Here is a 23,815-nt window from a genome sequence, read left to right as displayed (position 1 = left end):
AGCTACCTTAATTCAAAAACGAATAATGAACTATACAGGAGCTTAGGTAATCATGACAAAGTCCATTGCCATACACTTCTAATTTATGAAACCACATGTTACGTATTTCAGTAAGTTTAGTTCTCAAGTCTTTGTGAAAACAAGGTGGGGAAAATGCAAAAATTGTTTGCCCTACTCTGTGTTTTGCAACAATCAGTGGGCTAGCTCAGCCTACTAACGAGAATTCGGAACATTTTCGAAACATTTCTAGTCTATTTCGATTCTGAGATGCATAAGAATGACGATTTTATTTCTAAACAAACATTATTTACCAGTGTACCTTATAAAGTTATAAAAAAAAAGCTTCAGCCTTTTTGTTATTAGACATCTTAGAGATATTTCAACTATATCAATATAACATTAAACGTTTTAGTCAGTTGTGCATCTACTGAACAACTTCAATTTCTCAACACCAACTGATAGATCTTTCAAAAGAATGGTATACGGTACCCCAACAAAGATTTTTGCCCGTAGCACTGCTCTGCTAAACATTTATTATTTCATCATAAACCGTATTTATAAAGTCTCAACTAACAGTAAACGGGCTGCTCGCCTTGAGCAGGAAACATTTCCCAGCCTACCTGGAATCTCAGGTCTTCCCCGGGGCAATGTTCTGAATACGCTTTCATTTGCATGTGTTCACACGTTGCTTTCTAATTTATTTCCTCCGTCTAATTACGTTCTACATTCCAATTTATCTTCCACCTTTTAACTTATCTTCAATTTATCTTCTACCTTCTAGTTTATTTTCATGATTCCTTCCCAGTCTCAGGGTTTAAACTTTATTATTAATACGCATCAGCTCGCCTGCATTTTGATCATTTTTTTCACTTACCTTCCGTCCGATGTTGCATTTCAAGCAGCATTTCTGCGGCTTAATGAGCCTATCATTATTGTTTCATTAATACTGACGGTTCCTTAGTACTGCAGCAGGATTTGAATATTTAATTAAGCTGGTACAACACATTGAAGATTTAGATCGCTTTAAGCAAGGAATTGTTCACTCTTTCGTGTTCGTCCTCCGTGTTTACGGATAAAAAATTTTTCATCCGAATATATTAGCAACATTCATACTGCTAAACAATCTCCTGTACTAGAGTTTGTTTTTGTTAACAATTATTTACGGAGTAATCCCAGGCTACAAACTTATGGCAGGAAGATTTGCGAAAGACCACGGTAATACGTGTATTCATACCGAGTTCTAATGCACGTAAATTTTAGGTTATAAAATCGTCACGTATATGCCATCCTATGTTATAACACCAAGCTGCTGGCAGACTGTAAAGTTATTGCCAGATAGAAGTGGACTCCGCTAACTTCACTTGATGACATCCTCAGTCTAATAGACTAACCCGAATCGGTTAGAAACGAGGCATCCCGCATCGAATCTCATGCCATCTCGTATGTAACAAGCATATGTTAACTGTGCCCCCCCCCCCCCCTCCCCCGAAGAAACAAAAAAAAAACACAAAAAAACCCCCTCTGGACTTATATTGTTCAAGAACATTCATTCATGCTTTGAACGAGCGGTCGCGTCTCGGCGTGACGTGCAGGGGGTTCTTCCACTAGAGTCGCAAGTTCAATCAGCTTGAGATATTTCAGGACGTGTTGCCTACGCGTGTAGCAACTGAGGGAGAGGAGGAGAGGAGAGCGCGCGGGGACGTCAAACACCGAGCTCTGGTTGGAATGATTAGTAGGTTGAAGGCAATCTTAGCTCTCTTTATCTCTACTCATTGTTTGAAGGCGTTCGAACACATTCGAGCTAATCATTCCAACGAGTTCTCGGTTTTCCGACCGTTCACGGAGTTCATATATTCTCCTCTCTCTCAATTTGTACCGATATGCCACTGTTGAGAACTACCCGTGGACTTTGTTCACAGTCAGGGTCCTCAGGGTGGTTCAGAGTTGCCAAGACGTGATTGCGATGCATTTCGTGGTTCTTGCGTATTCAAATGAGGTGGTGGAGGTGGAATGAATACTTTAAAATGCGGGCGTTGTTGCATAAGGCGATTCCATGAAACCCTTTTTCACTTCCGGTTAGCCGCGTTTCACCATATTCATGGCAGTGTCCGCTGCTTTCGCCATTCGTTTGCACACAGATGCTTCTTTGATGAAGTCGTTTTTGTTGTAGGTCAAACGCTCAAGTATGGTAAGTGGCATTGCCGATAACATAAATCAGTAAAAACCACCCGGGGGCATATTTCAGACGGAGTCGACCCGGCGGAATCTAATGGTGAATTCGGGTGGTCGCCTATCTCCTCTGACCTCGATTCAGCGGAGCGCCCCCTCCTCGCCGCCAGAGCTACTCGGGATCCTTCTCAACCGATCACAACTGCTGGCTTCAGAGCGCTCCGAGATTCTCAGACCAGTCACGGAATTAAAATTTCTGGACCTTGATAATGCATCAATAACAACACGATCTTACAGCGTACGGTGGACGGTAACGTTGAGCAAAATTTACGCTCGCAACGTGATGAAATAATGGTTTTGACGTAAATTGTTTTACTCATCGGCATGTAAAAAAAAAAGAAAACAACGGTATGCGAATTGATTTTTGCAGAACGGAACGAAAGCCAACGCTTGGAAACAGATGTCAACTCATCGCGTTTTCGACAGTGAACGCGCTGCGATAGCGGTCATGCGTACGACTGAGCAGACGAATATAAAATGGTTAATAAGCCGCATTTTTTTCACGGTGAAATATCGTGCAAGCATCGCAATGTGACACAAATCACAGTCCATTATATTTGGTTCTCCCTTTATTTTACTACACAAACCTTTGAACGCACTTTTACCAAACCTCAAAAATTTCTTGAAGCGACTACAAAATCCGGTAAAACAGCGGCGAGCTCTGCGAGCTGTTTCGTCGTCGGTTAGGCTTAGCGGATTCACCGCCGTGATATGAACGATCTTGTGAAAGCACTGGGAACACTTCACACGTCGGCTTTTCCTGTTACGGTCGCAAACGGATGTCGTCCCGTCCGTTGTAATACTCGCACCGTCGAAAGCACAAGCACTTTGTAGAACCAGACATCAATCGCCGTCTTGCCGGACCCCACACACCACCACAGACCGCTGCCGGCCATCGTCAACAAAACCACGTGATCACCGTCCAAGTACCACGTGACGCCTGCGCCGCTCCGCACTCCGACGGCTACAGACGGAGTGCCAGGAAGCGCTCTGAGAGGGAGAGGCGCCCTCGGAATGGACCACCCGATCAGGCCACAGCACTCTTTTTCAACCACCCGATTTCGCGCGCTCTGGAAAGAGCGCTCGAGACCGCGCAGAAAGAACCACGCGAATTCGCCATAACGCGCCATTTCGGCCACTGACGTGTCGACTTCGCGACCACTAACTCGTATAAAGTCCGAATAAAGACTGGTTGTATAAACATCGCGTAACAGCGACTACTCTGACTGGCCCAGTAGAATCATGACGCGAAAGAACTCGAGTGATCCAGGAAACACTGCTTCCCCGCATAAAAAGGACCTTAGTGAAAGTTAATCAATATGGCGTCCGGCAAATTTTTGAAGCGAAGAGTGTGTTTCTTTGTTTGGTTCTTTAGCGTCTTCCGAATGCTGGAGAAGGTGAGGGCGGTTGCGCCCTTTGTGCGGACGTTTCTGAGTGAAGTACTGTTCGGTGTTGCTTGAAGCCTCTGTGCAATCGGTCGTATTCTTGACTTCAGATGCCTACTATATATGTATTTCTTTATTTTTGGTAGCGGAGCTTCAGGTATAGTAAAGGGGCGGCGGAGAAAAGCTCACCGGAGAAAAGCTCACCGGAGAAAAGCTCACCGGAGATAAGCTCACCGGAGAAAAGCTCACCGCAAAACCGGCGGATGCGGAGAAAAGCTCACCGATATTTTCTTAGCTTAGCTTGATTCTGCGTCAAACATGGCAATTTAACACAATTCGAATTCGTCACTTCATTAAAAATATGTCCTCGTTTTTGTAATATTCTTGAGGTTCATGGGCATATTTACTATTTCCTCAGAAATTAGTAATCACCCATTCTGTAAATTATTGAAGCCGCAAGTATAAAATCAGAACATCGTACACCGGTAAAAAAGGCAACAACTTTTTGACAGCTGAGGGTGCGCCGTCGGTACTTCTATCAGATAAAGAGGTTTGTTTTTTGCGAGCCAATATGAATAGCGGTGTGTGAATCGCTTGAGGTCCAAATATTGTGTAGTGCCTAATAGATAAGTAGATGTTTGTTGATGTCATCAGTGTCGGCTACGCTGTTTTCTTTCTGTTAATTTCACTGACAAAACTTTAGTTGCGAGAACAGCTTCGTCGTGTCGTGTTTGTTGTCTTCACTCCGTCGTCGTCGTTTGCGCGGTTTTCATCATGTATAACGTTTACCAACTCGCCCAATTCGCTACCTACCTTACAAAAGACTAGTTCTTATATAGCTCACGAGTAACAACGGTGACAGTGCGTCGCTCTGAGGGTCATGGGTGGCTCACCGTAGAAGGCGCTATCACACAAAGGGAACGTGTGGAAACACCATGCAGCACGAACGACTAGAGAGCGTGCATGTCCGTGGAAGCACGAACGGCTAGAAAGCGTGCATGTCCGTGGAAAAAAAAGAAGCCTCGATATCCTATTGACAGCTTTATCCTGGTTTCAAATGTTAACAAAAGCTTCAAAGAGAATTTCAGGCACCGTGTTGTTGTGCATGCACTTTTGGATTTTCGGCATTTACACCTTTGATTTTTAGGTTTTAGGCAGTCATCATTACGTTTTTTTTTTTTGTTTTTTTTATCTTTTTCCTGTTTTTAAGTTTATAAAGATTTTAGTTAGGCTTTCGTTGCATAGAAAGCCACAAAAAACACTCTCCCGCAATTATTAATTAGGGAGCAATATACCCAATAAGCTTAACAAATATTACAAAAGAGGACATTTTATTTTTTACAAAGCTGACGAATTTTAATGATAATAAATTGATATATGTTACGCTCGATCCAACAGCCTCCATATAAAAAGAAGCAAAAATATCTGTGAGCAAATTTTCTCCGCATACGCTCAGTGGCCGGTGAGCTTTTCTCCGCATCCGCCGGTTTTGCGGTGAGCTTTTCTCCGGTGAGCTTATCTCCGGTGAGCTTTTCTCCGGTGAGCTTTTCTCCGGGATTCATAGTAAAGATCCTCTTTGTTTGCGTGTGGAATGCTTTTAGTTTTCGTGAGCTCGCTTTTGGAGGCGGCGGTGCCGTCAAGAGTTGCATTATTTAACCCTTCTGCGGCGAGGTGGGAAGCTTTATTCCCGGTGATAGCGTTGCGACGTGGTATCTTAGGCTCACTCACTGTTGTGCCGTCGTGAGAGTCTAACCTTTGTGTTGCTGTGGAGAATTCTTAGATTATAGGACAGGTCGTGTGAGTGAGTGACACATCTTAGCAGCGGGGCACGATACCGCTGCTAGGATGTGTCACTCACTTCCCGCCCATTCACAGGTTATCGCCACTGCGGTCTTTTGTACGTTGGTGTTGGGCCCTCCGCTGTCGCTGCCTTGCGACACGCTGACTCTGCACATCGGAGAGCACTCGTCCTTTACATCGACGCCTGGACCACTCGGACCGTGTGCGCTTCACCCTTCTGCCTTTTCGTCAACATCGGCGGAATCTCCTCCGCGAGCCTGGCAACCGCTACCACGGTATCATCACGAAGCGCGACTACAAAAGTGGCCACAAGCGACGACGCACCTTGGGCACGATACCGCTGCTAGGATATGTCACTCACTTCCTGCCCATTCACAGATTATCGCCGCTGCGGTCTTTTGTACGTTGCTGTTGGGCCCTCCGCTGTCGCTGCCTTGCGACACGCTGACTCTGCACATCGGAGAGCACTCGTCCTTTACATTGACGCCTGGACCACTCGGACCGTGTGCGCTTCACCCTTCTGCCTTTTCGTCAACATCGGCGGAATCTCCTCCGCGAGCCTGGCAACCGCTACCAAGGTATCATCCCGAAGCGCGACTACAAAAGTGGCCACAAGCGACGACGCACGTTGGGCACGGTACCGCTGCTAGGATGCGTCAATCACTTCCCGCCCATTCACAGGTTATCGCCGCTGCGGTCTTTTGTACGTTGCTGTTGGGCCCTCCGCTGTCGCTGCCTTGCGACACGCTGACTCTGCACATCGGAGAGCACTAGTCCTTTACATCAACGCCTGGACCACTCGGACCGTGTGCGCTTCACCCTTCTGCCTTTTCGTCAACATCGGCGGAATCTCCTCCGCGAGCCTGGCAACCGCTACCTCGGTATCATCACGAAGCGCGACTACAAAAGTGGCCACAAGCGACGACGCACCTTGGGCACGATACCGCTGCTAGGATGTGTCATTCACTTCCCGCCCATTCACAAGTTATCGCCGCTGCGGTCTTTTGTACGTTGCTGTTGGGCCCTCCGCTGTCGCTGCCTTCCGACACGCTGACTCTGCACATCGGAGAGCACTCGTCCTTTACATCAACGCCTGGACCACTCAGACCGTGTGCGCTTCACCCTTCTGCCTTTTCGTCAACATCGGCGGAATCTCCTCCGCGAGCCTGGCAACCGCTACCACGGTATCATCACGAAGCGCGACTACAAAAGTGGCCACAAGCGACGACGCCCTTTGGGCACGATACGGCTGCGAAAATGTGTCACTCACTTCCCGCCCATTCACAGGTTGGTGCCTTACCATCTAGCTACCGAGACGACGATGTGTTCGTGATTGCGGTATCGTGCCCACCCACCGTATATGAGTGCATGCTCACTGTTCGGTCGAAGTTTGCGGCCGTAGCATCGAAAGTGTCTCTTGGCATAAACCTTACAAGGAAGCTACTTCTCTTATCAGGGGACGTGGAATCTAACCCTGGCCCTGTCACGGATACCCATGATTCTAACGCTCCATTGGACCAAATGCTTACCCTTTTAAACAAGCTTACTGCTGGCCAGGCAGCAATAATGACTGAAATCAAGTCCCTACAATTAAGACAAGAAAAAACCGACTCTGTTTTAGCAACCCTGAAAACCAAAATTGACGACATTGATCGGGAGGTTTTGAGCTTCAAACCAGTCAAGGCGGACGTCACTGCCATTTCAGCGGCTACCTCGCGAAACAGCTTCCCGCTTGAGAAAATTGCTCAAAAGTGCCAAGAGCTTGAAAGTCAGTCGAGGCGTAATAATCTGATGTTTTTCAATATCGAAGATGGCAGAAGTGAGACGTGGAAACGGTCTGAGGAAAACGTCCTTGCGTTCTGCGAAGAAATGCTTGGCGTTAAGATAGAACCTTGCTCGATTTAACGTGCCCATCGAATTGGTTATTACAAAGATGAACGTAACTCGTACAGGCCAATCATTGGCACATTTAACTCCTTCAAAGAAAAGGAACTTGTCCTTTCAAAAGCACCTAAACTGAAGGGAACGGACCATCGCTTGAGCGAGGATTTCACCGAAGAAGTTCGAAAGGCAAGGAAAGAACTCATTGCCTTCGCAAAGACTCAAGGAAAGGCCTTTAAACCACGACATGATAAGCTTATCATGGGAACCTCACGTTATTATTTTCACACCGAGACCGGTTGCGTAAAACCAACCCCAGCATAGCTATTTAAAAAATCCAAGTCACCCCCATCAGCCCAAGTGCGTCAACCGCCACCTTCCTGAAATTTAAATTTCTTTATCGCAAACGCGAGAAGTTTGTGCTCTAAACAAGAAGAGCTACCTTCCGCTGCGCAATCATATACAGCTGACGTGGTTGTGTTCAGTGAAACGTGGCTCACAGAAGATATCCAGAACTCTGAATTAATTTTGAACGACGATTTTTCTATTTTTCGGAAAAACCGCACTGAGCGTAAATGGGGAGGGATTTTGATCGCGATAAAAAAGTGCTTGCGTGTTGAAAACTTTAATATCATTCCAAGTTTTTAAGGCGTGTGGGTCAGAATAAAAACGCATGGTGTTTCTTTTATAGGTGATTGCCTGTTACAAGCCTCCCGGGCTTCTTGATCTTTCCCCTTTACTTCACGAGTTTATGGAACTGCTTGTTAGAAATTACCCAAAGGTTATGTTTGTGTTGGCAGGAGACTTTAATTTTCCTGACATTGTTTGGCTGACTTTTCCCTCCTCTATGCCCTTTGAAAGCTGATTTACTCTTCTTAAACAAAGTTGAGATTTTGTGGATGTAACGCGCGCATTCTCACTTTGTCAAATTATTAGTGAGCCGACTCGCGGCTCTGCTGTTTAGATGTTTTCTTTACGTCAAAACCTGAGCACGTAGTGAGTGTTCATTTTATAGAACCATTGAGTGATCACGTTTCTATTAATGTTGAAATGGCAATCCCTACGCAGAAGCAAATTCCTTTGATCAAAACCATCTCGAATTATTCAAAAGCAAATGGTGATGAAATCTGCATGAATTTAACATTATTTTCGGATCTGTACCTAGCTGACTTTGGTTGTAGATCGGTTAACGAAAATTGGTCGTTACTTAAATATAAATTACATGAACTAGCAAATTCATACATTCCCAAAATAACCATTCAGATGTGTGTTGAAAAGCCTTGGTTTTCGGCATGGTTGAAGAGACTACTGAATAAAAAACAGCGGCTCTACAGGATTGCCAAGCTTTCTCAGTCTGTAGATGCATGGGAAAGATGGAACCAATTTCAACAAACGTCTAAATTCGAAATAAAAAACGCGAAAAAGAAATTTTACAATGAGGATCTTGGTAAACTTATGAGAACCAATCCCAAAAAGTTCTGTTAACCCAAAACAAGGTAAAGAATGTTTCCCTTTTACTGATGCATCCGGAAATGAGATGACGACTGCTGAGACACGCGAACAGTTCAGTCGGTATTTCAAGGATATTTTTTCCGAGGACCAGTTTCCTCTACCAGACTTTGATTCAGACGATAATAGTTACGAAGAAATGGCCCCTTTAACTATCTACGCATCTGGCGTTATGAAACTGATTGACGACCTACCATCGAACTCGGCACCAGGCCCTGACAAAATAACATCAAAGCTACTGAAACTTCGTAAAAACGAGTGTGCATCTCTTCTTTCCTTGATTTTTCAACAATCGCTAGATTCCGGCAAAATACCCGACGACTGGAAGCATGCTCAGGTGATTCCAATTTATAAAAGTGGTTCAAAGAATGAATTCTCTAACTACAGGCCAATATCTCTAACAAGTCTACCCAGCAAACTCATGGAACACATAATATTTTCAAACATACTGAACCACTTATGCTCGCACAACTACTTCTTTGTAAACCAGCACGGTTTCCGGAGGTCCCACTCTTGCGAAACACAGCTTTTTGAGTTCGCTAATGATATCCATGAAAACCTGCACTCTCGCACTGAAACACATGCCATCTTCATTGATTTCCAGAAAGCGTTCGACAAAGTGCCTCATCACCGCCTCATGTTAAAGATACGTTCCTTGAAAATAGATCCTTTTGTTTTCGAATTGATCTCAACTTTTATTTATAACCGTACACAAAGCGTTCATTATTACGATAAAAATTCTTCACAACAAAATGTCAAATCGGGTGCGCCCCAGGGAACCGTGCTGGGTCTTTTGCTTTTTCTAATATATGTAAATGACTTGCCAAATTGCATTCGGTCCACAATTAGGTTATATGGCGATTATTGCGTGATCTATCGAGAAATAGAAACGCTAGATGACTGTGCACTTTTGCAGGGCGACTTGACATGTCTCGGAACATGGTGTGAAGAGTGGCAAGTGAAAATTAATGTTTCCAAAACAAAATTTCTGAACTTTAATACCAAACGTACATCAACCCAGTTCAGCTACACTATATTCAACTCGTCGATTGAAAACGCTCGAACATACAAATATCTTGGGGTTCACTTCAATTGCAATCTTTTATGGGAGCCTCACATAAATTACATTAGTGCAAAGGCTAACTAAACCCTCGGTTTCCTGAAGCGACACCTCTACCTTGCAACATGGGACACTAAACTGATTGCATATTCATCTCTCATTCGACCCAAGCTTGAATATGCATCTGTCATCTCTAATCCGCATCAGTCATATTTAATCGAGAAGTTAGAAGCCATACAAAGCCGAGCTACTCGCTCCATACTTCGTAACTACACCCGCACAAGCATTACAGCATTAAAACAGTACCTTGCAGACCGTCGGAAAATGTCACGGTTGATTGCCCTGCACCAGCTGTACTACCATTCGCCATCTAAAAAAGATAAGTATATTAGAGCCGCCATCCACATCTCCTCACGCACAGACAACACGCAGAAACTTCACGTCACCACTCCTAGGAGTATATAGCATCTATAAGTTTTCCCCTTTACAGCTGTCTATTACCGACTGGAATTCACTTCCCGATAACATTGTAACAATAGAAGAGCCCAGCACGTTTCGAGCCGCACTTCCCGCCCTTTACATGTAATTAACCTAAACTGTTTTTGTGTGTGTGTGTTTTCTTTGTGAGTTTTAATATATATTGCTGTTGGTCCCCCCTTATGTAAAGCCCCCTGAGGGCGATATAAGGGTACATACAATAAATGAAATGAAATGTTTCTTGGAAGATGGGACTGTGTCAGGCGAGTCTGTGAGCATATGCACTATTTTTTTTCTCTATCTGCATCTGCTCGACGAGTTCTGACGCTCCTTACAACGCTCGAGCTTTGGCTTGTTCCGATATTTCAGCTGAGGTGGAGTGAGCCGCTTTGTATCCTGAAATTAAATTATATTTTCAAGTGGAATCTACCTCTTCCTTACTGATTCGTCTGATTAAATTATGAGTTTATGGTGTTTTTTAGCAGGTTTTTTACTTATTTCGTGTGTTTTAGCGTGTCGTTGTAGCTTATTGTTCTATTTTGCTTCATGTTGCTCTTGAACGGAAGTCGTCGACAGGCGTTGATTAGTTCCCAAGCTGGCGGTGGTTTTAGGAAGTCGGGTTAGTGATTCGTCGGTTGGTTCAGGAATATGGGAAAAGCCTCGTACTGGAGCCTTGTGTTCAAGTCTTGTTGGTCCATCCCGTGCACTTTAGCTATATAAATATATAAGTAGAAGATCAAGCAACAAACGTAAGAATCGGTTCCTGAAGTTGTTGTGGAAAGCATTTTGACATCAGGACAGTGTACCAGAGCGGAACCGCGACCTTAATTATGTCGAAACAAGCGAACCCTTTTTTGGCGACGGGGGAACACGAACCTACAAAATGACAGGAGCAGTCGTCGTCAGACAAGTCTGCGACCATTCTCCTCGAACTTCAGACGACGAAGGCGACGGGAGAAGCACCATGAGTCGTCGAGCATCTCCCCGAGGACAGCTGACGTAAAACAGCGTCCCGTCATCTGCGCAGTCTGGGCCAGCCATAGGCGTGCTATCTACGGCGCATTCGAAACCCGAGTCAACCCCCCGCCAGATAGAAGAAAGAAGAAAAAAGGAAAAACATCTAGTCCTCTTCTAGCGCTTCACGTCGGAGCAGATCATCGGGGGGACTTTGGGGCCCTGGACATTCTTCACCGATACATCGATATGTCCACCTATCGCCGGTCCTTTGTTTCTACAGTGCTTTATTTGTACCTGTTTGCCGAACTCGATGCCCTTAGGACCTGTCCTGACCGATGCATCTGCGTCGGAACCACAGTACGCTGCATGTTTCTCAAGTTGCAGACTCTGCCAAGAGTTCCAGAAGACACCACTGTTCTGTGAGTCTATTATGTTTTTTTTTGTTTTTTTTGCCAATTTACGAGTTATGCATCTATTTTCTGCGGTTCGTGCTTTTCCCTAATCTTGAACTGATTTCATATCACCGATGATAGCCTAGAGAACGAAGCCGAGCCGCTTAAACAAACACTATATATATCCCAGACATCACTTTTTTTTATTTTATAATATTTAACTTTGAGTAATTTTTAGTTTGTTCGCATGTAGTAAAAGTAGACAGTATGCAGACCATTCAATTCTCGTCAACACAAAAAAAGAAACCAACAAAACCTAGTTATCCCATCATCTTTCTATTTCATTTTCTATCAAAAATGGATTAAACGTTTTGTGAGAAAATGTTTCTTATTTTAGAAGTGAATAGGAGCTGTCGAGTGTTTCGGGAGAACGTTATAAGGAAATATATTATGATATATCCTCCTTTGCACGCTAGACGAATCGGTGAAACGTTCCAGAAGGGATCCTCAGTGTTCTTCGGGGCCAATAACAGTTCCACGGCGACTAAATATTTTGTTTATATTACTTCTTCCCTGTCTTTCCTGTGTCTTTATTTTACTTCCTTTTCGAGCAGGGGGTGTCGTGTATACTACTGGCGATTTCTTCAAATATATAATATGTTCACAAACCCTGCGTCTACTTTCGAAATGCAACGTCGGCGAACCGGTTTAAAATATTTCACAGATCAAAGCAGGATATAAATCACTCCTAAATATCTATATAAAATGTTCGGTCTGGAGTGCGCTACGAGGTGTAGTTCAGTACAAATCAAGATTCATTTGGCGACCCAGAGGAGAGAACTAACGCACGTGCTCGACAGCACCACACAAGTCGAGCTGTTTCTAACCACGATGATGTCACAGAAATATGAGAGCAATGTCAAGGTGTTTTAGAAGATGATAGCCACACAAACAAAAAAAAAAAGAAAGAGCAAAGCCGGAGTTAAGATTAAAAAAAAAAAAAAGATTTTGGCAACTTCAGCAGTTTCTTTCAAGAGCAGATCGCCGACCATGGTTGTGTAACGGTCGCCAAAAATCCCTGGCCCTGAATTCGCGAGTTGCGCAAGGTCGTAACAAACGAGATAGGCTTCCAGGGCTGCTCGGTCCTCCCCTACATTTATATTTCATTTACCGTTTTCTTTCTAATGCTCTTCGAGGTTACATTATGCGAGCAATCAGTAATACGTAGTACGAGTTAAATATGTTTATTTGTAATCTGATTACACGATCAAAGACACTTAGCTTCCGTTTTTTCTTTATAATCTATTAACACAATTTGATGCCTATCCTACTTTGTTCGCTCGTTAAATTATAACTGTCATATAAAAAACAACGCAGAAATTTCGAGTTTTCTTTTTCTGAATTGTCCCAGCTATCCTGAGCTATTCTACAAGAGGATAAGTTAAAAATTTTCTTTATTCCATAGGCCTTGTCAGCGCTAACCACCCAGGTGAAAAATGCCGAGTCACTGGGCTCTGGACGCATGCGCGGAGTGTTATGTTTCGTAGAGCACAACAACTGCGCACGCCCAGAACGCATTCCACTGCCCAGTACACAAAGATGGCGGCGCGCACAAGGCGATTATTAGAAAGGTCTACACGATTTCGTGGTGAAGCACATGTGTGTTCTTGCAACAATAGTAAACATTCGAACACGACCATGTCAGAACCCTATCAAGTGAACATTTAAGTGTTAAAACAACCGCCCCTAGCTGTCCCCAAGCTTTATTACTCAAGGAACTGGCATGTCATAAGATTAATAATTTATTATAACGTCTATCTCTAGGAGCTAGAAGATTCGCCTCTCAGAAGGATAAGGAAAAAAACGTAACTATGTTACATGTACCTATATTTAAAAACAAGACATGTTAGTTATTTCTTTCATTTCTTCAGATCCCGAAGCACGCATATCATGCACACCATTCCAATTAAGCCCGATAAAACGGTTCTTGTATACTTTTTTGACGGGCAATTAAAATACTTTCAAAGGCCCTCCGGACAAACTCTTTCAAATAATAGGCAAACAAGAGCACGCCAATGGGCATGTGAAGAGTCGAAATCACGGCTTAAGTCGTCGGGTCTTCTAAGTTTCTCGTTTTGGAGTCGTTTTAACTTCCCGTGAACGTGGGTATGAAGGTCCCCAGAACAACTTTAAAAATTCTCCAAATGAGCTCGTCATTTCGACTCCACGTGTGCCCAATTCCATACAGGTTGAACTATTTTTTTGCTTGTTTTATTGCAGTGGTTTTTAAGCACTAACGTTTCGGACGTCTAGAACAACAGAAGTGATGGGGGACCCCATTAACCGAGAGGGAGGAGAGGGCAACGGACGAGAAAAAGAACAACAATAGTCAGCACGAAAAAAAAAACAAAAAAAACTAAATGCAGGCGAACCAACTTTGAGGCCCTGAATCGGAGATTAATCAACGCTTCTCACTCAGTGCACATTGCAGAAAAATCAGCCGGGATCAATTTAAAAAAAAAAAAAAGAGGTTTTACAGCTCGGCTTGATTGACGGTCCAAGGATTTGGGGACCCCAAGAAGGCTTTTGAAGATCCCCATTTGAGAACAACTGACTTAAATGCCGACGTACACTTCGCGCTTTCCACTCTTGCCCGTTCCCTCCTTTCCTAAATCATCTCCACTTTTTACCTTGCCCAAACTTGTCTCCCTCGCAGCTTAGGAGAGGAAAGTGCTAGGAGGATTATCTTCCCTGCAGAAGCCCAAGGTTGTACGTCGGTCTTTAAGAGAATGGTATTGAAGTTTTTTAAACGCCCGTAAAAGAGGGATATGAAATAGTTCGCGTTGAATATTTTGTGTGTTATTAAATTACGGCCCCAGTGGACTCCAGGATTTAATGGAGACAAACAAGCAGCGCAAAAATCGTAACATCGCGGTGCTCGTCCTATGTCTCTCTTTGGTATTTATAGATACACAAATCCTGCACTTTCATTTCACGTTCCTAGTTGGTGACATCCCATGAGAGCAGGCGTACAAAACGACAAGCGCCGCGGAGGTAGATTTTTTTTTTTTTTTTTTTTTTGTCGCTGCCGATTGTTTTTATTGGATCGTAGAATCGACTGCGGTTGCACTTGATGTGAAACGTGGGGTACATTACATCGACGTAAAACGCAAAAACGCCAGGTATAATACACCTTTAAAAGCTCTGTCACATAGTCATGTTTAAACCTCTCTCGTTCGATTGGGTCACTACTTTAATGCCACATGATCCCTCTTGTTTATCTCTTATTTTTTTTTTTACCTTGACGCTACATCAAACGGACAACCGAAAAAAGCGACCTGAGGTACAACAACATCCGGGAGGTTCCAGCACGAAGCTTCGAAGACCTCGAACAACTGGAAACACTGTAAGAACAATTGTCTATCGCCGTTACAAAGAGGATTCAGTTGTTTTTGTTCTTTCGATGTTGATTTTTTATTTAACTTGAAACACTTCTAAATGATCGTTTTTTTTTTTTCACAAATGCAGTGTTTTACGTTGTACATTTTCGGTGTCGGTGAAACTTTTTGTGTTTATGGGGGCCTATGTCGAAGAAAATAGGAAATGGGATAGTGACTACTCAACCTACTACGCCTGAAGCACGGATTTGGCCCGAATACTTCGAAAACGACCAAGTACCGATGACAGAGGGAATCGAGGAATCGAGACAAAAGGTGTCATTTTTAAAGAAAGCGGTAGCTTTGCGGACATTTCCATGTGGCCTGCTTTCCGGGTCAGTTCAAAAGAGAACTGTAGACGGAAAGCTACTTCTCGTGAAACTCGGGATTTTTTTTCTTATCGAGGACAGCTCCAGGTTGGGGTTTTTCTTTTTAACCCGATTTTGATAAAGCCGCCGCGGAGCGTGTGTTTCAAGAGGATCACTATGCGTACCGAAAAAAAAAAAAAGTTATAACTGATTTCTTAACGCACAAGCCCAAAACTGCTTTCGCAACACTTCGACGACGGCGTCTTAGATGGCGCTAACTACTCCAGGTGTAATCATTTTGCCGGTAGAGAGCACTTCGTCAATCGCTTGTGTCGCTCTACATATCTTATTGTTTCTGCCCGCGGTTGAGTGTTTGTGTACAACCACAGACGCTATTTTTGGCGTCGATACTGGGGTTGGCCTCTTTGGTCAAGCAGCGACGACGGGTTTCACCGCCGACGTAGCATGTATTGTAAAAGCTTGGTCTGCTGGGCAAGTTGGTAGTCTATCGTGCTTAGTGCATGGCTATCGCCATGCACTAAGCACGTGCATGGCGATAGCAAAGTTGGAAGCTTTCAATAAAGTTTAGTTGCCAGTTAGCGTTTGTCCTGTGTGCTTCTTCGTCTTTTTGTCCCGTCTCTTTTGCGCTATTTTTAATATGAATGACGTAGCATGTTTCACCGACTGCACATTTCTTCCTTGAAGCACGTGTCAAGTCGGTGGGCCAGGCGCAGCCAATTACAGTTGCACGAGAGATCGTTACTGAGTTATGTTTTCACCATTGCCCCTTCTGATCTGGACGAGCATCGCACAGGCGTGCAGTTGCGTCCTTGCTCATGTATAACGCGCGTTAAAATACCGAAATTCAGCGGTCGTACACTATTGACAAAATTCCCCCCCCCCCCCCTTGTCCCCCTCGTTTACAGCGAGGATACTACATGCCGTTTTAAGGCAATCTATAAGTCTAGGGTTGTTCGTTTTCGGGTAAAACCCGATTTTATCCGATGTTTACATCCCGAACATGTTTCACGAGAATCGGGTTAAACCCGATTTCTCCCCGAATTCCAAGGCCACATAAGCAACCCTTTTATTTTTACGCCGCACGGAGTTTGCGGTGCGCACACGCTAGCTACCCTACCTCGGGACAACAGTGACCTCTAGTAGTTCATTTCGCAAGCTGCGTACAGCACTGTGGACGCTACACGACTCTTAACCAACCACCCAACGAGCGCGCTTAATTCACCGTGACATTCTACGGAGGTCGGCTAAAGAAAGGCGACAATAGGCATTGGGGCCTCGGAGGAACAGTTCCGTCCACCCGCTGTGCACGCAGTTGGGACAGCGTCGGCACGGCCACGTAGCTTCGGCCCTGCTGCACGCAGCTTGTGAAATGCACTATCTATCCCGCTTCGACCAGTGAGGTGTCGACGACCCGCCTGGTCTCTCGGGTAGCATGGCCATCTCGCTGGCGTTCAACCTTTCTCACGAACAACGTCCGAGCCAGTCAGTGGCGTAAATAGATCGAGAAAACTTAACACGTTTTTCCCATAGCGAAGTATCTGATCGGAGATTACTGTCCCTTGAACGGCCAGGGTTTTTGTTGACACATGAGGGAAAGGAGAATTCTGTGGGCGGTGCTTCCCTTGAAGCGACCGACGGCAATCAAAGCTGGAAACGCCGTTTGTAGTAAATATATATATATATCGTAACACGCTCCGCTAAAAAACAACGATTCTATTACTGAGTAGATTTGTTAATTTAACCCGAAAAAAACCCGAATTTTGGAACGTTTCCACCAAAAACCCGATTTATTTCCGATTACCAGCTTGAAAAATAGCACCTGAATTTTACCCCCCGAATTTAAAAAGAAAGATATAAAACCCGAGAGCGAACAACCCTATCTATAACCTATTTCGTAATAGCAGCCGGCGGGGTACGATGAATCGCGTCAAGCAGGGGTAAAATTGCATCGTAGCAGAACTCGTCGACTTTCTGCGTTTTGCTATCACTACCTAAACAAATTGCTCAGAGTGACAACACCGTAAGCATACCTGTTTTATTTTTCCCACTTTTTTTAAGTTTTGGCTTAGCACGTGATGTTTAGCGCACAAAGGTGACGATCGCCGTGACGAGGCTCTTTTCGGTTGGAACCCCCTGATTGGCTTGATTAGGGAGGGGGGGAGGGGGGTTACCGCGAGCCACAGTGATACACCTACTGCCCCTCATTGCGCCTTAGAAAAGCGCAATCCACGATAACGCCAAACATTCGTGGAAAATATGAATGTGTCAACAGGACCGATAACGGTGAATTCTAATGAACACCGAAGGAATAAGCATCAAACGAGTAAGTTTTATTTCAGTAAATCAGCGCGCTTTGTCAGGAGTGAAAAATAAAAACCCGAACAATTTGTAAAGTGACCGTATAGAGATATGACTTAATGTAATCTTCAATTATATAGTAGAATGCAAAGGTTAGTGACCACGGATCATAAAAAAAAAAAAAAACACCTAGGCCCATGTTTATGGACTAGCCTTTTGCATCGATTAATTTCTGATGTAATCGCATTGCCGTAGTTGTCTTTTAATTTAAAAAAGGAGGCTACCTAGAATTCATACTGCTACAACAAGTATGATTATTGCTGGAGACGGCTTGTTTCCGGTTTATTTTTGTAGGTACTGAGACATGTTATACTTTCAAAGGCCGTCATAACGTAATTAAGTGAGTGGTGCGCGATCAAATAAAATCTTGTAACTGGATTATTGATCTATTTTCAGGCTCTTGAACAACAACCAGATTCGCCATATCGAAGGACATGGTTTTGAGGGACTACGGAATCTCAGACATTTGTGAGTTCTTGTTTTAATATATATTTCTTATTAAACTATTCTTTCATTACTCGCCCTCAAGCTCAAAAAAGTACAGTCAGTTTGTTTGCTTGTGTCTTGGGGGGGGGGGGGGGGGGGGGGGGAAGGGGGAGTGGTTGGTTATGAACAGTTAAATACATGCACATTATTCGTCAAGTTCTGCGAAGTAACGAAAGATTAATGCAAAGTGTTCTCTTCAGGTCACGAACATGAATTTGGAACATTGTATATATATATATATATATATATATATATATATATATATATATATATATATATAACTAAACACGGTGATATTAAGAAATATAAATCTGCAAACATGAAGTAAATATTCCTTGAATATATGCGCTTTGTTTACTTGTGTTTCCTGTTTTGAGAGATACCAGTTTTGGGTAGTAGAAACAGAAACATTTTTTTTGCCGTTTCTGCACCAACACACAAATTCTGTTTACAGTCGCGAGGTGACCATTTTTGTTAAGAAAATAAATTAGGAAGCGAATATTAAAAGTTACTTTCGCCAGTAATCTAAAACAATAGTGATTTTTTTATCAAGAAACTGGAATCCGTAATTATTTTTCACATAAATTTTCCAGGTACATATTCAAGAACAGGATCAAGTACTTGGACGAGAACAGTTTCGCGGGACTCCAAAGCCTCGAACAGCTGTGAGCAACAGTCGGGATTCTTTTAATTAGTAAAAGGGATTTATAATGCTAAACCTTCCATCGATGTTTGGAACTAAACCAGCAGTCACACACACAATTTTATTGAATGTTCACTAATTGATAGCCAATAATATTTTGCAACGATCACCGACACCAATGGTAGCCTATTTTTGACGCACGAGTAAACCTGCAGACGTTTCAGGATCATGTGATATTTTACTTTTGCTTTTAATATATAGATCGTTTATACGTCGTTTATGTCATTTTTAAGAACAATGGCAATAAAAGAAGTATCTGTCGTGCCTGCTGCCACAATGCCCCCCAGAATTAAAAGCGCAAAGAAATACTGAATATAGGATACGAGTTTGAAGCTTTCTATTCTTTCTGATGAAGTATTCGTGCATTTTATTCACTCTAAGCATGTTTTGTTTCGAGACACAGCTACAATTTAACAAAAGTGTATTTTTGTTGGAATATTGGATCTATCAGCGATCTATTTTGTTACGGCTGGAAAGATACCGCTGAAACTAAACATAAGATAAGAAACGATTCGCAGCTTAATGTTTCCAATACGTCCTACATAGAAACTTCTTTGATGTCCATATTAAATGACGCAGACATAAGCCTTACTGAACAGAGTTAATACACGCACGTGAAGTTTCTTTTTTTTTTTCTAGTTATACTTGCGGCTTTTTAAAGTTAGTTTTGACTGATGTGCACATGCTCATTTCTATAAACGAAAATCTGGAAGTTTATTTTTTTTTGTTAAAGATTTCCTTTTCAGACTGCTCAACAGTAAGCACAGTCAAAACATCGGTTTTGAGAGGCAAACATCGGTTTTTACGACATATAGGATGCGATGTCTCTTTTATATCTTTGCCCAGCATCCGCAATAGGTGGGATGCCTCAATTTGTTTTATAGAGCCTTACATTTCCAGCAGAACCATCAAGTATGTCGTATTGCCAAAGAATCATCAAAGTTCACCCTTTCATCAACGGATTTGCATCAGCAAGGCCATCCTCCATTGTACTGAAATCATCTTAACCATATCATCCTGAAGGAATCGTCCACTATATCTTGCAATTGTCTAAATAAAACACTATTTACTTTCTTATCAGTGACGCTTTTAATTTTATAGATTAATCACTTTGTTAAAAAAACATTTAACTGAATGTTATCTTTTTATTGTTTTTTTATGTAAAGTTCAAGCGCTACCAACGATACGAGCCAATAAGGTCAATAAAGCTTCTCGAAAAACGCGTATGTGGTTATGGTGCTACTAGCTGTTGACCCACTCGAACTTATGATGAAAGGAAGTATAACCGACATCTTTAGGAAATGAAGGCATTGGAGCAAGTATCAAAATTCAGAATGCGGAAGTCAGGATTTAGAATCGACAAAGCGAGTGGCGTTCACCGCAATCGGCCGACTCGCCAACTCATCGTAGGGCAAGAGATAGGAAGACTGATTGCCACGAATTCATTAAATTTTAATCGCTTGACCTCGCAGAAGCTGACGGTCTACTCGACTGGGCGCTTGTTTTCAGGTATCTGCACGACAACCTGCTCCAAGAGATCGGAGAGCCGCCGTTTCTGGGTCTGCTGTCGTTGGAGCGGCTGTGAGCTTGAGTGCAAGCAATCAGAATTATGCACCTACATAAATATATATATACATATATATATATACGCCGCTGACGGACCTTGTGGTCGCTCAGCGAATATGAGACGTAATCAGGACGTCTGTTCGCATGCTTTCTTCCTTCGCAGGTTTCTCAACGACAACAGAATTCGAACTGTGCACAAGGGCGCCTTGCAGAACCTCAGACAACTTCGGCGCTTGTGAGTATCATTCCAGCGCAGAGCTACAAACTTAACACTTGAAACACGGAACCAAGCAAATGAGTTCTTTCGAAACGTATCTGACAAGAGCAACTATTACTATTCTTTTGTACTAATCCAGATTTTTTTTTTTATTTAAAGGCCGGGGACGACCGTTTTAATAATAACGTCTCCACCACTTGTTTACCGATCGATTATGGGGAAGGCAGTAGTCACAATCCCTGAGTTAATTTACCAAAAACCATCGTTAATTAACTTTTCTCCAAATGCCTAAGAACCTAACAGGTTATGTTGCACTCCACAGTTTCTGAAGGTCCTGCGTGACACAGGACAGAGCAAGAGAGAAAGAGGACAGCGCATTTGCTCGCGTGCTCTCGTCCGCTTGCCCGCGCTTCCTTCCTTGCCTCCGTCATCTGCTGCAACCGGTTCGATACCTAGATTTCCCGGCATGCCTTTCGGCGAAGTCGACGGCACTGCACGTTTTTCAACAGGCAAATCGCAGTTTGCAAGGCACTTGTTATTATATGCCAAACCAACTCATACAACTTGGAAGAGGGCAACGGTCTGTAGAGACCATAATTTATCTCGTTCCGAGGCCATTTTCTAAAACGAGACGAAGAAGGATTACCAAAAACAAGTAGGTACTCGCGTATGCTTACCGGCCGCAACGCCGCATCTCACCATTGAGGTTCAGTAGTGTACCGTTTCAGCTCAGGAACATCAAAAATGATGTTATAAGAACAGCTGAAAAAGCAATTCCCTTTCCTTTTTTGTTTCCCCTCAAAGGCGCCTGGACAACAACCCTCTCACCTGCGACTGCAGCCTGATGTGGTTTACCCAGATGCTCCAAGAGAAGCAGACCATTACGCAGGCTACAGGACACTGCAGCCTTCCGGCGTCTCTCGCTGGGAAACCGCTGACGTCGCTCGTCGAAAGTGACTTCGCCTGCGGTAACTGGTCCCACTTAGTAACATAAATATGATAGTATTCCGATGACTCGGAAATGGAGCTGGGCGCCGATTGAAAATCTCAAACGGATTAATCGCCACAATTTAATTGATTAATTAATCGGTTAGTCAGTTCTGTTCATTTCCGCAGATAATATCTTAAACTATATATATATATATTCCTATATATATATATATATATATATATATATATATATATATATATATATATATATATATATATATATATATATATATATATATATATATCAGGGTGTCGAACTGGAACCGAACCGAACCGAAAACCGGAACTGAACCGGTATTTTTTTCCGGAACTGAACCCGAACCCGAACCGTTATATTGTTATCCCGATGAACCCGAACCGGAACTGAACCGGAAAAAAATAACGGTTACCGGCTCATGTCAAAACGGTTCGGCCACGCGCTGTTGACAATGAATGTGCTATCAATGCCATTTGTTTTTTAAGTGCAGTCAACTGACACACACCTCGCTTACATATTTTTCTTCTCCACTCAGTCTTAGGAATATAAACGCTGCATCCATGAATCTTGAAAAACGCTGCATCCATGTATCTTGACATAGGAACCAGTATTGCGCTGGTCGCGGCTTGCACGGAAAAAAAAATTTAAAGGCTGTGCAAAAAAAAAAAAAAAAAATCGCGTCACGGGATTTCATTTTCCTACAATCTCGTAAATCCTAAATGTTGCTGTTTGCTCATTTCATAACACGTTTCTAGAACGGGCGAGTTCTTGAAGCTTGCTTCCATCGGAATGAGAAAAGAAAAGGCTGTGGAGTTTGATGATAATGCATCCGGTTTCGTATAGGCACTTAGAAGCTAACATATTTGTGCGACAGCGAACTCTTCTATTTTAATATTTATCCTATTACGTCGTTCTGGTGTTGCGTTCGGTGAAGTGTTTTTCATATTCCGTATCTTGTTTAATGAAAATTTCTTTAAGGGTCTAATTTGAGTTACCGAAGGCTAGTTCAAATAAAGAAAGCTGTATTTTCTCCCCACTGTTCCTTCAATTGCTTACACGCCGAGGTGGCGGGATAGTTAGCGAGTTCTACTTGTAAGTGGGTTTGTAAGGAGGTCGCGGATTTTACAGCTACTGCGTCGGACCCAATTAGATGAAGTCCGAATGCGTAAACGTCGGTGAGGTAACCTTTGAGTGCACATAGAGAAACCATTCCTGGTAGAAATCTCTGAGCCTTACACTACGATGTATCCCGTTTCGTATGTGCTGATTTCAGATGCTTTATTTGTAATTTATTTTGACGTTGCAATTTGTCATTTATAATTTCCGAACCGGTTCGCGAACCGGTTCGCGGATCGAATTAATCGAACCGGAACTGAAACGGAACAAAATAAATTTACCTGAACCTGAACCGTAACCGAACCCGTATTTTTTTCGGTTCGACACACTGATATATATATATATATATATGAATATCTCAATACCCCGCACAGACTTGAGGTGAACGAGACATGTGTAACCTTCTGCACTTGTCTGGAGTTACAGAAATTGCCCCTACAGTTCCCTTTAGCTGAAAATTTCACCCAGTTTCTCTTTATACTTGTGTTCTCTTTTTTGAGTGGTGAAAGCCTGTAATTTTTACATTATTTTGGTTCGTTAAAATGTTGCGTATTAACTGGCTCAAAAAATTGACCGCGATTAAAGAAATAATTGATTAATCGGTAGGTTAATCGATCAATCGCCCAGCCCTACTTCGAAAGTCACGCTCTACAGAGGAGCCTATGTATATACACTCTGAAAGGGAAGCTGAAGCAATCGATGAATTCGAGCAAACAGTAAAAGTTGTAATGTAAAGATGTATACCCCATAAAAGTTACGTGTATTAAGCCACTTTTCGATCTTATTATTAGGAGCGTCGTAATCAATTAAAATATCGATGTACACCCAACCGCTGCGGCGCGCCGAGAGTAGGAAAACCTGAGAGCGGAAAGAAAAGCTATCAAAAGTGACGTCATAAGCGGGGTCAGATGAGCCCTGCTCGCCACTAAGCTGGCTCGGGGATGCC

The 23,815-nt window shown here is 43.1% G+C and overlaps 1 protein-coding gene across 1 annotated transcript in view; it reads left to right on the top strand.

The window, feature by feature from the left end:
• Positions 1-11,410: 11,410 nt before the first annotated feature.
• LOC8039365 (peroxidasin homolog) overlaps positions 11,411-23,815 on the top strand; it is a 73,056-nt gene continuing 60,651 nt past the window's right edge. Inside the window, exons 1-7 of the mRNA XM_029990166.3 lie at positions 11,411-11,717; positions 15,025-15,096; positions 18,211-18,282; positions 18,894-18,965; positions 20,513-20,584; positions 20,733-20,804; positions 21,591-21,754. Of these exons, the coding sequence (XP_029846026.3) occupies positions 11,545-11,717; positions 15,025-15,096; positions 18,211-18,282; positions 18,894-18,965; positions 20,513-20,584; positions 20,733-20,804; positions 21,591-21,754 (697 nt within the window). The 5' untranslated portion in view covers positions 11,411-11,544. The remainder of the gene's footprint in view (positions 11,718-15,024; positions 15,097-18,210; positions 18,283-18,893; positions 18,966-20,512; positions 20,585-20,732; positions 20,805-21,590; positions 21,755-23,815) is intronic.

Source organism: Ixodes scapularis, unplaced genomic scaffold (assembly GCF_016920785.2).
Source record: "Ixodes scapularis isolate PalLabHiFi unplaced genomic scaffold, ASM1692078v2 PGA_scaffold8__174_contigs__length_109621045, whole genome shotgun sequence".
NCBI classification, from domain to species: Eukaryota; Metazoa; Arthropoda; class Arachnida; order Ixodida; family Ixodidae; genus Ixodes; species Ixodes scapularis.
This window is presented reverse-complemented; position numbering and strand designations above follow the sequence as displayed.